Below are 11999 nucleotides of genomic sequence, written 5' to 3' on the forward strand. Positions count from 1 at the left end.
TATATAAACAATTTTTTTCCAATTCTCGTTTTCTTTCGTAATATTTCTCTCTCTCATAGGAATCACTTTTTTTTTAACTATTTCTTTTTTTTTTTAATTTCTCTTTCTACCTTTTATATAAATATTCTTCGTAATTTGATTTGTTTGACTTTTTTTTTAATCTCCTTTATATAAATAATTTTTTTCTATTTTTTTTTTTTTGATTTCTCTCTTTTTCTCTCTCATTCCCTTTCTCCTTCTCTCTCTCTTTCTCTTTCTCTCTCTCTCTCTCTCTGTCTCACTCTCTTCTTTCTCTCCTAGGACACATCGTTCGACGTTCGTATCTGTATTGTTATGAAACGCCTGCGCGAGTTTCCTTTTGAAAGGAGCGACGGTAGGGGTAACGCGGGATTCAGGGGCGAAATTGCACCGTGGTTTTCAACTACCGGATATCAGTGAAAGACGGGCGGTCTCGCGGTTAAGTCGTCCTTCAACTCCATGTCGCCTTCTCTCGGTCTCTTCCTTCGCTACGGAATTTTGGCGGTTATTTTTAAGAATGGTGAGTGACCGCTTATTTTTTCTATCATCGCAAAACCTATCCCATTCTATTTTTTTTTTATTTTTTTTATCTATCTCTTTTTTCTCTTTTTTTTTTTTAATTTCTTTTTTTTCTAAACAAGTAATAAATTAAGCGTAATGTACGCTTTTTTTTCCTTTTTCATGAGTTCCTGCCGAAAAACGTCGTTATTTTTTATCTACCTATAAAGAACTTTGTGGTTCGATTGAAAATTTTGTTGCGTTAAGTAAATGTAATATTCGATGATGATGATGATGATGATAATAATAATAATAATAATAATAATAATAAGATCAAAATCATTTTTCTCTCTCTATGAATCGAATAAACATTGTACATTTTATTTCGTTTACTTGCGATATCAAAGCAATAGAAGTCGTTCGTTCGTTCGTTCGTTCGTTCGTTCATTCATTCATTCGTTCGTTCGTTCGTCTAGTTTAATCTAACTTTTTAATTTAAGTTATAACGTATAAGTTGGAAACGACACTCGCTTCGAAAGATCAGGTAATTTACCGATCGTCCTTCCACTTCGAATTTTTTCACAAATATGGACTTTTCGATCGAGGGGGTCAAGGATTTTCCTTGAATTATTTTCCACGAGGAATTTTTTTTTTTTCTTTTATGCCTCGACTCTATTTTTTCTTTTTCATTGAAACGTGTGATGTTGGTGATACTGATAGCGGCTGTGGTAAAATAACTCCTTTACGAATTCAAAAATTTCGGAATAGATTTTAACTATAATCTACCTTGATCCATCTTGTCATTCGATCCAAACTTTTTCATTATGTTCCAATTCAATTAAGAATACGATTTATATACGATTATTTCGATGATTTATATTAAATGCTTTTTTTTTCAATTATTATATACACCTATCCGTTCAATCAGCTTTTCTCGATTGTTACAGAGACGTATTAATCTCGATATAGTAGCAATACGATATATCATATCTTTGTAATAAATTTGATTATTCTCTTTAAGCTTTCCATCGTATATCATGTACTAATACATAGTTGAACGATCTCAAGTACGCTTGCATATGCTATTTTATATTTTAATGATTACAACTTATGTAATCATTAAAATTACAACTTATGTAATCATTAAAATATAAAATGATGTAAGAGTCGTTATTGCAGTTTTTTTTTTAATTGTGTTGTATGTGTATATATGCATATAGATATTGCATTCGATAAATTATTACTTTTTTTTTTTCATTTTATTCCTGTAACATATCGAACGAGTGACATCGTTTTATACAGTTTCTTCTCGTAAAATATGAGAGATAAAATGGTACGAGCTGATGGTAAAATTCTTTTCTCATATAGCTGACATTTTCAATATTATCTTTTATATGTATTTTTAAATATCTATTGGATAAGAAATTTTCGAAAAATGAGATCGTCCAATATAAATACAAATTGGTCAGATAAATTGGACAGTAAACGATACGAATTGAGAATCTACGTAAATGTATATCTACGTGTTAGAGAAGAACAATAAAAAAGAGCACACAGAAAAAAGGGATAAAAGATTGGAGAAAAAATATTTGCTATCTTTGAATGAATCGAAGCGAAATGTGCGATTCAATGAAATCTCTACTAATCGTTCTATCGATGGCTTTCGTTCGAAAGCTTCCTTTCTCTCTCTGTTTTTCTCTCTCTTTCCCTTTCTCACTCTCTCATTCTCTCTTACTCTTCCTTTTTTTTTTCAAGAGCGCTCATTTGAAACTCTCGTTCGACGAGACGCCGTCTTTTTTGGTCTCACAAAGAAAAGCGTAAACTGTATTTTAAAAAACGTTTCGAGAGAATCGTAAAAAAAGTGAGAACAAAGCAACACGGATTTTCCTTGTTCCCAAATTCAGCATGAGAAAGACAAAAGACATAAAAGAAAAAAAAAGAAAGGAAAAGAAGGATGCACCGATTGTTTTCATCATACTAATACATCTTTCTTGCATTAATTCAGGTTGTTTGCAATTTTGAAAATGGCGCGTTTACGCACGAAATCACGTGATACCGTGATCACTTTCTTTTTAAGCGGGATATTTAAATCTTTTTATACGTAATTAATTTAATCTTTTTAATTTCTCTTAATCTATATAATTTTTCTTTTGTTTATACATATTGATTTAAAAATTAATATACATTTCGATTATATATATATATATATATAATGGTATCTATATAATTGTTATAATTATAACGACTCTGAAAAATAAAACGAAATTTGTTTTTTTCTAAAACCAAATTGTTCATCAAGTCTTTTCGAATATCGGGAACTATTTTGTGTAACGAGATCGATTAAGAAAAGTTCGATCTCCGATTAAAGCTCATTTCTACTAACCGTCCGTTAATTCGATCGTTCAACTCGACAGGATTTCCTGCAAGAATATTATCGCATTTGATCGAGTTGTAAATGAGTTTCGTGTTCCACAAATTTCTCTGGGCTCTCTTCATTCCTCTCTTTACTTATCCTCTCACCCTCCTCTTCTTCATTCTCTTTTCTCTCTCTCTCTCTCTCTCCGTCTCTCTCTTTCCCTCTTTCTCCTTCAAATAGTCGAAGAATTTTCGTTCAAATTGCGACGCTCATTTATTCGATTTCCTTTTCCATCGATTTTCTATTTATCGAATAGAATCGATAGAATCGTTCGTGGCGAAACAATAAGCGTTTATCTATCTATCTATCTACCTATCTCTCTCTCTCTCTCTCTCTCTCTCTCTCTCTCTCTCTCTCTCTATATATATATATATATATATATATATATATATATATATATATATACATACGTATCGATCGTTTGAAATATATGCGCAAAATTAGAATAATTTAGTCCGCGGCATGCCACACGTTGTCATCTTGAATAATTTTTATTTTCTTTACCATAATTTTTTCACGCGAATTGTTTAACCGGAATAAGAAAAAGAACGATCGTTTGGTACAATTTATTAGGCAATTTTTTTTTATGCTATTTTTTACCTCGTTATCCTTACAGAATATTCTTCTCAATTTTTTACTTTTTCTCTCTCCCACTGGAGGAGAAACAATCCGCCATTATTACGCGTGAAGTATTGCGAAAGAGCTCTCGTATTCTGTATATAGTAATAATGATAATGATGATGACGATAATAATAATAATAATAAATAAATAAATGAACACATTGACTACCGAAAAACCATAACTATAACAATATTAATAACGATAATAATAACAGTAAACCATCGTCTTAATAATCGTCATAAATTCATGTTTTTATTAACAACAACTTTGTAGGGAATATTTCTTATCACATTTCTCCTATTAGTTTGACTATCAGATATCTCGGTAATTGAAGATGATATCTATGACAAAATCATAATCTTTTATATTTTTTCAAAACTAACAATAGGAGAAGAAAGTGAAGAGAAATGTAAAAAATATAACTGAGCGAACTTTCACATTTATTTTCTTTTTCTTTTTTTTTTTTTTCTTTTCTTTTTCTTTCTTTCCTTTCTTTGTTATAATAGATAATATATGTGTTTGCGTGCACACGTGCGTGTGTGTGTACGTGTGTACATGTACATACCTGTATGTATTTCACGAAATGCAATTTGTCGCGCGAATCGATGCGAGAAACATCTATCACATTTCGAAGGACGATGTTCCCTTCGGTTGTGTCCGTCATTTTTTGGGACGATACTTTTCTGTCGGCTCTTCGATATCATGTCAGAGATATACATGTACATATATGGATACATAGAAAATATATGTATTTATATATATGTATCTATATATATATATATATGTATGTATGTATCCTTCCAATCTGAATAATCCATATGATCGACTCGCGAACATCTGCCGATTTTATTACATTAGAAACAAATTCTTTGATTTGTTCATACTTAACATTCGTTCATGGTGGACTATTATATGCAAAATATAAATTCATCGAACGATTTTTTCGATATATTGTATTCGATTAAAAATTGACTCGCTAACATCTATTCGATTTTATTATATTAGAAATAAATTTGATTTATTTTATAGCTGTTATCATTGAACTCATAAAAACATTCACGACGGTAAGGACACAATGTAAGCAATTAATTAATATTTAAAAGTTTTTTATATAAAAGAAAGAGTCGATGATCGAAAGGGTTGAAAATTAGGTTGTGCTAATTACAGTTGGATAATAAATCATAGATTTTTTATTATATAATTATAATTAACTTTCAGTTACAATAGGTAGGTAAAAATGAAGGAAGATGTCATTTAAGCTGGAAGATTAGTGTCTCTCTCGTTCTCATCAACGCTTTTTGCGTCTCTTTGTACTCTCGATAAACGTGAAAAGTCAAGAGTTACGGAGGATTAGCTAACGTACGAATTGGGTTTTGGCACAATAGACGTAACTATCGTCTATACGATTCTACGACGTAACTATCGAAGATTAGGTGAAGTAGTTGGAAGGAGTGAAGTGACGTGTTAAATTAACTTGAAATCTCTAGCTTTGACGGACCGGTTAGAATGCATACAGGGAAGAAGTTTGATAAATCGATTAGATCGTTATCGTTTCGGAATTAAATTTCATGAAAATTTTGTTGACATTAAAATTATCGATCTTATTCAATTTTACAATAACGTATATAAATAAAAACATGCTCTCATGAAAATTATTTTAATAATTATAAAAGATCCGAAAGATTTGATAATTCTCTTTCATTAATCCCATACATTGGATTAATGTAAGTTAATTAACGCGGACTATAATACATTTTTTGATATTACTTTTTCAGGTTTCTGTGACGAACACGAATACAGATTGACAAAATACTTGTTGGATGGATACGATGCCGCTGTGAGACCAGCAAAAAATTCCTCTCAACCTTTGGCCGTTGTCTTTGGTCTTTCTCTTCATCATATCATCGATGTGGTGAGTGATCGACCGTGAAAATTCTTTGAACAATGAATATCTATATAGTTGCAGACGTATAAGTGTTGAGTGTATTGGCTATGAGTATTACTACCTACGCCATTGATACATATAAATGACAATATCTGATCTTTAATTAATTAAAATCGATCGTTTCAATTGGCAGGATGAAAAAAATCAAATACTAACCACTAATTGTTGGGTCACGCAAATTTGGACCGATCATCATTTGAAATGGAATATCTCGGATTTCGCAGGAATTCGAGTAATTCGTGTCCCATACAATCGAGTTTGGAGACCTGATATTATACTCTATAACAAGTAAGCAGGTGTTCATATTTTTGTTTCTACTATCATATTTCTAATGTAATACATATATATATATATATATATATATATATATATATATTTGTGTTGTCTCTATTACAATAGAAAATATATATGTAGGAATATAATCGAACTAAAAAGTATGATCAAACATGGCGACTCAAAGATTCATTAAATATTTTTGTACAGCGCAGATCCGCAGTACAGTTCAGCGATTATAAATACAAACGTGATCGTCAGTCACACGGGCGAAGTAGTATGGCTCAGTCATGGTATTTTTCGTAGCAGCTGTGACATAGATGTTGAATTTTTTCCGTTCGACGAACAAAGGTGTGCCTTGAAGTGGGCATCTTGGACTTACGATGGATATCAGGTATATCATGTATATAAACAGGTGATTATGAAACTGGTTTAAGTCAAAAATTATATAAAAAAAAATTATACGAACTGGAATAAATTATATTCTTTTTTTTTTTTTTTTATTTTTAACTTTCAACTCGGACCACTTTTATAATCACCGGCTCATATATTTCCAACAATTTTTTTCATAAAAAAAAAAAAATACATATATATATATATAGGGTGTCCAATTTGAATCCGTATAAAACACGTCTTATTTGTCCTCTTTTGAAAAAAAAATTTGACTTTACGATTTAACAAGGAAATATTGGGAATATTTCTTCCGTGAATTTCCGACATATTTAGCAACTTTATTGTTCGACGTAAAAAAAAAGAAAAGAAAAAGAAAAGAGAAAAATCCTGACGTAGCGCGGTCCCTGCGGATTTTTCCAAGCAATTAACTTCAACCGGGCATGGAAAAAAAGCTTGCCAACGGCTGTTAATATTCAAGATGTTGTACCTAAAATCCAACGTTGTGGTCTCGACAATTCTACGATATCTACATGTCGGCTAATGAATAAATAAATTTTTCTATACTTTAATATCCCCATAGGATAACATATATTCCATTGTTTTTATCTTATCCTCGAGGAACACAATATTGTTGGTTTAAATTATATTTTCAAACTCTCAATTCACTTTGGCAAACACTTTTCCAAAGGAGAATCAACATAGTCGTTAGAACTTTCATAGTCGGCGGAGAGTTATGGTTTAATTTAAAAGCATATAGGTAAAGTTTCTATCAGCTAGTCAATCAAAAAACACTTTTACAAGTTGCACGGAAGATCCCATACGAATTAGAAAAAATATATTTGATACCAAATTATTTGGGATTATAATTAATCGGATCGTCAAATTGATTCGTAGAAAAAAAAAAAAAAAAATAAAAAAAAAAAAAGACAAAAAATATTTCATTCGATCGAATAAAAAATTGATCGTTTTAAAGATACTTCCCTGAATGAAAAAATCCATTTGTTGATTTCTTTTATAGTAAAGTATATCTTAAAACAGATTAAAAAAACATGAGTATCCATTCGTGTCGTGTATAGTTCGTTAACTATGGACGAGATCGTCTGGACGATCGGGTGAATCATTTGAGAGAAGCAAATCGAATATGTTAGTTCGCCACGTCGTCGAAAAAGGAACGGGCAGATCGAAGGGCTTAATCCTGTATGGAAGAAGAATTCAATGCAAGCCCAGATTCACTCTCTCAATTGGTGAGCCCTCTCTCTCTCTCTCTCTCTCCTTTTCCATCTCTCTCTCTCTCTCTTTTTCTCCTTTTCCTTTACCTATCTCCTCCTCCTCCTCTTCCTTCTTCTTCTTTTTCTTTCCTTTCCTTTCCTTTCCTTTCCTACTTTTCAATCTTCTTCGGTTGAAGCCATTTTTCACGACGCATAACTCTTCTCCTTCTCTTCTGCCCTTTTAACGGCGAAGTGTGATCGAATTAATAATTAGATTTAAATGAAAAAAAAGGGAAGAAAAAAAAAAGATCGAAAAAGTGAACTCGATAGAATAACTGATATTGTAAGTTTCAATCGTTTTTTCTTTCTTCTTTTAAAATTTTTTTTTTTTCTTTTTCTTTATGTATTTTGTTTCAGCTCGAACTTGAGAAACAGAGCGAAAAAGGCGATGTAACTAATTATAAAGCAAATGGTGAATTCGATCTCGTGAATTTTTCTGCCAGACGAAACATCGAGTATTATTCGTGTTGTCCAGAACCTTACCCGGATATCACTTATGAGATTCGCTTACGACGACGATCCATGTTTTACGTCTTCAATCTCATCCTTCCTTGTATACTTATCAACGGTATCGGTAAGTTACACAGTAATATCCTTTTTCTATTATATTCTAAAGCCTTGTATATATCTAACTTATTTTCCCTACGACTTTTTTCTTTTTCTCTTTGTCGCATCTTTGTAATTTCAAATATTCCACACAAAATAATGCATTTGTGTGCGTCTGTTTATGTGTACTCCACTCGACCATTTTAATTAAACGTGAAACGTTTAGGAGACGGTAAATAAATAAAACAGAAACAAAACAAAACAAAAAGTAGAAAAAAGAAATAGGAAAAAATAGAAGAAATGAAAGAATTCTTTTTTCTACGTTTTTCTTTCTCATAAAAGATTTTATCTCTAGAGTTAGAAAACGACGATCCGTTTAAAACCTTTCATTCGATATTCCACAGTTAAAATGTCACGAGAGCAAAAGTTTTTATCAGTGGTCTTATATTTGTGCAGCTCTACTGGTATTCTATGTACCTTCGGAATCTGGAGAAAAAGTTACTCTTGGGATCTCAGCTCTTCTTTCGATGACCGTCTTTCTAATGACAATACGCGAGACTCTTCCACCGACGGAAAAGACACCTTTGATCAGTTAGTATTTTTTTTTTTCTATCTGCAAAATATTTTAATATCGATGATATCTAAGTTTTAGATACAAATAGTAATTCAAGAAAATTTCCATATTTCTAACGTTTGAATCATCAAATTAAAAAAATCATATATATATATATATATATATAAAAGATGTGTAGTATAGTATCGTACAAAGTCATTTAAAATTGTGTATATGAAATAATCTAGAAGCCAATCAAGATCATTCCCAATAATATGATTACTGAGAATCCCTGCGTCTATAGTGACGTTTCAAATGCGTTGGCGTGGAACTTGAAGAAAGTGGGACGACGTTTATATTGGAACAATAAATAGTGACAATTCTATCGATACCCTGCAGCTCTGTTTCTATTTAACTTCAAAAAAAAAGAAAATAAAAAATAAAAAAAAATAAATAAACTAAAAGGAATAGTTTTATCACGTTTTTTTTTTTTTTTAAATATAATTCTTTTCTCGTTTCGATAGGATTTGTCATTGAGATTGCAATCATTAATTTAAATGATTAATTTATTTATATAAAATTTATACACGTATGCACATATGTTTAATGATGCCATTATGCATTTTGCTTTTCGCATTTAGGTCTCTATTATGGAGTAAGCATTTGTCTCGTGTCGTTCGCGTCAGGATTAGCGGTATTGACTTTGAATTTACATCATCGTGGCACGAGAGTACCCGAAGTTGTGAGATCGTTATTCCTACACAAGCTGGCAAGAATAGTGTTTCTTAATTTTCAAGAAGAAAATAAGCCGGTAATGTAACAAAATTTTTATTGAATATAATACATTAAAATACATTGAAATTTTTTATTAATAATAAAAAAAAAGAGGGAAAGAAAAATTAAAAAAAAAAAAAAGCAGAACAGGAGAAACATTTTCATTTGATTAAAAAATTTGTCACAATTATATTAGGGATCTGCAGAATCGATGAGAAAGGTAAATAGTTGTCCATTACATTCTAAAACTGATTTACCTCAACAACAAATGACGTCACCTAAGCACGTTAAGAGAAAGCAGGATGACGATAGCAGCAGTCCTAATCTTCGTAAGTTTTTTCGTTTCTTTTATTTTCTTTTTTTTTTTGTTCTTTTCTAAATCTTCTTTTAAGTCTCTAATCCTGTTACCGCGTTTGATGATTTTAGATTTTGGAAAAGATACTAATTTGGAAACTCAGTGGACTCGCATTTTGGGAAGAGTGCATGCTACTATTGAGAGCAACGAGAGACGTCTAGCTGAACAAGATAAAAGAGAAAGAACGGAATTAGAATGGAAACAAATCGCTCTTGTTAGCGATCGTATATTGTTAGGTATTTTCTTTCTTATGACTGTCGTTAGCACAGCTGTTATTTTATACGGTTCACCACCTACTACGGAAAGCAAAAACGATGACTAATCGTAGAAATTATTTTAGATTTTATTAAAGTCAATTTTGTATAAAACGTCAAATTACAATTGTTCGCTATGTCGATTATATTTAATCATATAATATATATAAAAAAAGAAAACATTAAATTATTAGAATGACAGTAATTAAACAAGCAAATAAGACTTCGAAACTCGTTGTATAGTTCGATTGTGATTTCTTTTTTTCGTGCGGCTAATATTAAGAGCATGTTTAGCTATACTTTTTTACACTGTGGAATTTAATAATCATAAGTTTACTTGTTAAAGAGAGACGTCATTGTAAATATTATATCGAGTATTATATACGAATACCTATCTCAGCTGCATAATTCAATCGATAATTCAGTGAGTAATAAATAATAAGATATAATTGCTATTTTATTAAATTTCAAGTAATGTTTGCTTACAGTATTTACTTCTTATAATTAATTTAAATTCTTATGAAAAATATACGGTATTAAAGTTGGAAAATATTAAGCCAAGGAAAGGTTCGTTTAAAAGTATAATGTTATATAGAATTGTTACAAATTATGTAGTAATAAATATCTTCAAATAGCATATATAAAAGATTTATAATTCAAATATTAATATTTAATAATAGTCAGGTACTGGTGCACAGGCGATTTTTACAAAATCTTCATATTTGACATTACCATTGATGGATACATTGGCCTCTCGAAAGATTTGCTCAACTTTAATACAAAAAATATTCGTATAAAGATTTTTGTAAGCATAAATTTTCTTAGAACATTTCAAATTTACAATTACTTACCTTCTTTGTTACTTAATTTTTCTCCCCAGTGAAGGAGCATGTGAGCCAATTGTCGCGCAGGTATAGTACCAGTATGAGCAGTATCTGCAGCTTGAAAAGCTTCTATTACTTCTTTCGGAAGATCTTCCGCTCTTGTTTGCAAATGCATGGCTTCCAGAAAATCAGCGAATGACATTTTTCCACCTAAGGTATACAAAAACAAAATTTTTAATATTTTACCGCATAATTTAGACTGACATAAAAGTCATTATGATTGCAAAAAAAAAAAAAAAATGATTGAAATAGCCAACCTTTATCTTTAAGATATTTATTCAATTCTGCAATCGTTGGACTGAGGCCTAACGACCTCATAATGATAGTCAATTCGTCTAAGGTCCGAATCTGACCATTGCGAGCAAATAGGTAAAAACATTCCCTGAATTCTGTAATGGAACACGTCAGGACCGTTAAATAAGTGTTTAATGATATGTATATCTATAAAGATGTAAATAAAAAAAAATATATACGTATGTATACGTAAATAACATATTTTAGCATATAGTAAACAATATCAAAATATAATGTACACAAGGAACATACCATCAATATCTTCTTCTCGAAAGTAGCGAGCCTAAAATAAAAAATGTCAAAAGTGTACGTGTACATTTTGATAAATTTTTTTAAGTTATAGTATAACAATTATTTTCTTAATTACCATAATAAATTGTTTTTGAATTGCCACAGATATCTACAAACACCTGTCAAGAGTGTGACGTCAACGAATATCGACATCACAATATGACATAACCTAAAAACTTTGGACGATATTTTAACGCCTCAACGATAATATATATTTTATTTTAGCCGAATTAAAAGAAAGCGGAGATGAAATCTAATGAAATTATATTTTATTTTTCTTTCAAAATAGGTACTACATTTGGCGGTAAAATTTGTACATCGATAGAACGTAATATAAATTCTCTCCAGATTGCAGCCAATCATAACAGAGAATATTTTACAATTGGCCAATGAATAGCATCGAAGAAACGAATTCCCTTTTCGCATTAACGAAGGAACATCAACAAATACTTTCAACAATGTTGGCAGTAAGAATTATATTTTATTCATTTATATTTTATATTTGGCTACATTGTATTACTGTTTTATACGTTAGTTTTAATTTGTTAACGGTTTTTTGATAGATCACACAAGCTCATCGATGTATTTCACTTTTCGTACTTATTTCTATTCACA

At 30.6% G+C, this 11999-nt stretch overlaps 3 protein-coding genes across 4 annotated transcripts in view; 2 read left to right on the top strand and 1 right to left on the bottom strand.

Moving 5' to 3' along the window:
* Nucleotides 1-461: 461 nt before the first annotated feature.
* LOC127063928 (neuronal acetylcholine receptor subunit alpha-10-like) lies at nt 462-10552 on the top strand. Its single transcript, XM_050994276.1, has 9 exons — nt 462-538; nt 5330-5466; nt 5633-5787; nt 5983-6166; nt 7791-8007; nt 8436-8570; nt 9174-9343; nt 9503-9635; nt 9733-10552. Exons 1-9 carry the CDS (start codon nt 478-480, stop codon nt 9981-9983), a joined length of 1443 nt encoding a protein of 480 aa, XP_050850233.1. The 5' UTR covers nt 462-477; the 3' UTR covers nt 9984-10552.
* LOC127063939 (calmodulin-like protein 4) lies at nt 10484-11602 on the bottom strand. The gene is made up of 5 exons (XM_050994295.1): nt 11461-11602; nt 11346-11376; nt 11057-11188; nt 10767-10949; nt 10484-10686 (listed from the first exon to the last, which is right to left on the bottom strand). Exons 1-5 carry the CDS (start codon nt 11461-11463, stop codon nt 10586-10588), a joined length of 450 nt encoding a protein of 149 aa, XP_050850252.1. The 5' UTR covers nt 11464-11602; the 3' UTR covers nt 10484-10585.
* Nucleotides 11603-11693: 91 nt separating this feature from the next.
* LOC127063923 (disintegrin and metalloproteinase domain-containing protein 10-like) overlaps nt 11694-11999 on the top strand; it is a 38253-nt gene continuing 37947 nt past the window's right edge. Inside the window, exon 1 of one of the 2 annotated variants that reach the window (XM_050994247.1) lies at nt 11694-11851. The gene's annotated coding sequence lies outside the window, so the exon portion shown is untranslated. Of the gene's footprint in view, nt 11852-11951 lie in introns of those variants that run through there. The other variant, XM_050994246.1, reaches the window with a different exon arrangement.

The sequence above is a fragment of the Vespula vulgaris genome, chromosome 5 (genome assembly GCF_905475345.1).
Source record: "Vespula vulgaris chromosome 5, iyVesVulg1.1, whole genome shotgun sequence".
Lineage (NCBI taxonomy): Eukaryota > Metazoa > Arthropoda > Insecta > Hymenoptera > Vespidae > Vespula > Vespula vulgaris.

Excerpts from the sequence above, each read along its gene's own strand:
- LOC127063928 (XM_050994276.1), top strand. The coding sequence starts at position 478 with ATGTCGCCTTCTCTCGGTCTCTTCCTTCGCTACGGAATTTTGGCGGTT. Across the intron at positions 5,467-5,632 it reads TTCATCATATCATCGATGTG|GATGAAAAAAATCAAATACT; the intron begins GTGAGTGATCGA and ends TTCAATTGGCAG. Across the intron at positions 8,008-8,435 it reads TATACTTATCAACGGTATCG|CTCTACTGGTATTCTATGTA; the intron begins GTAAGTTACACA and ends ATATTTGTGCAG.
- LOC127063939 (XM_050994295.1), bottom strand. Across the intron at positions 11,189-11,345 it reads TCGAGAAGAAGATATTGATG|AATTCAGGGAATGTTTTTAC; the intron begins GTATGTTCCTTG and ends GTTCCATTACAG. Across the intron at positions 10,687-10,766 it reads AAAATTAAGTAACAAAGAAG|TTGAGCAAATCTTTCGAGAG; the intron begins GTAAGTAATTGT and ends TTTGTATTAAAG.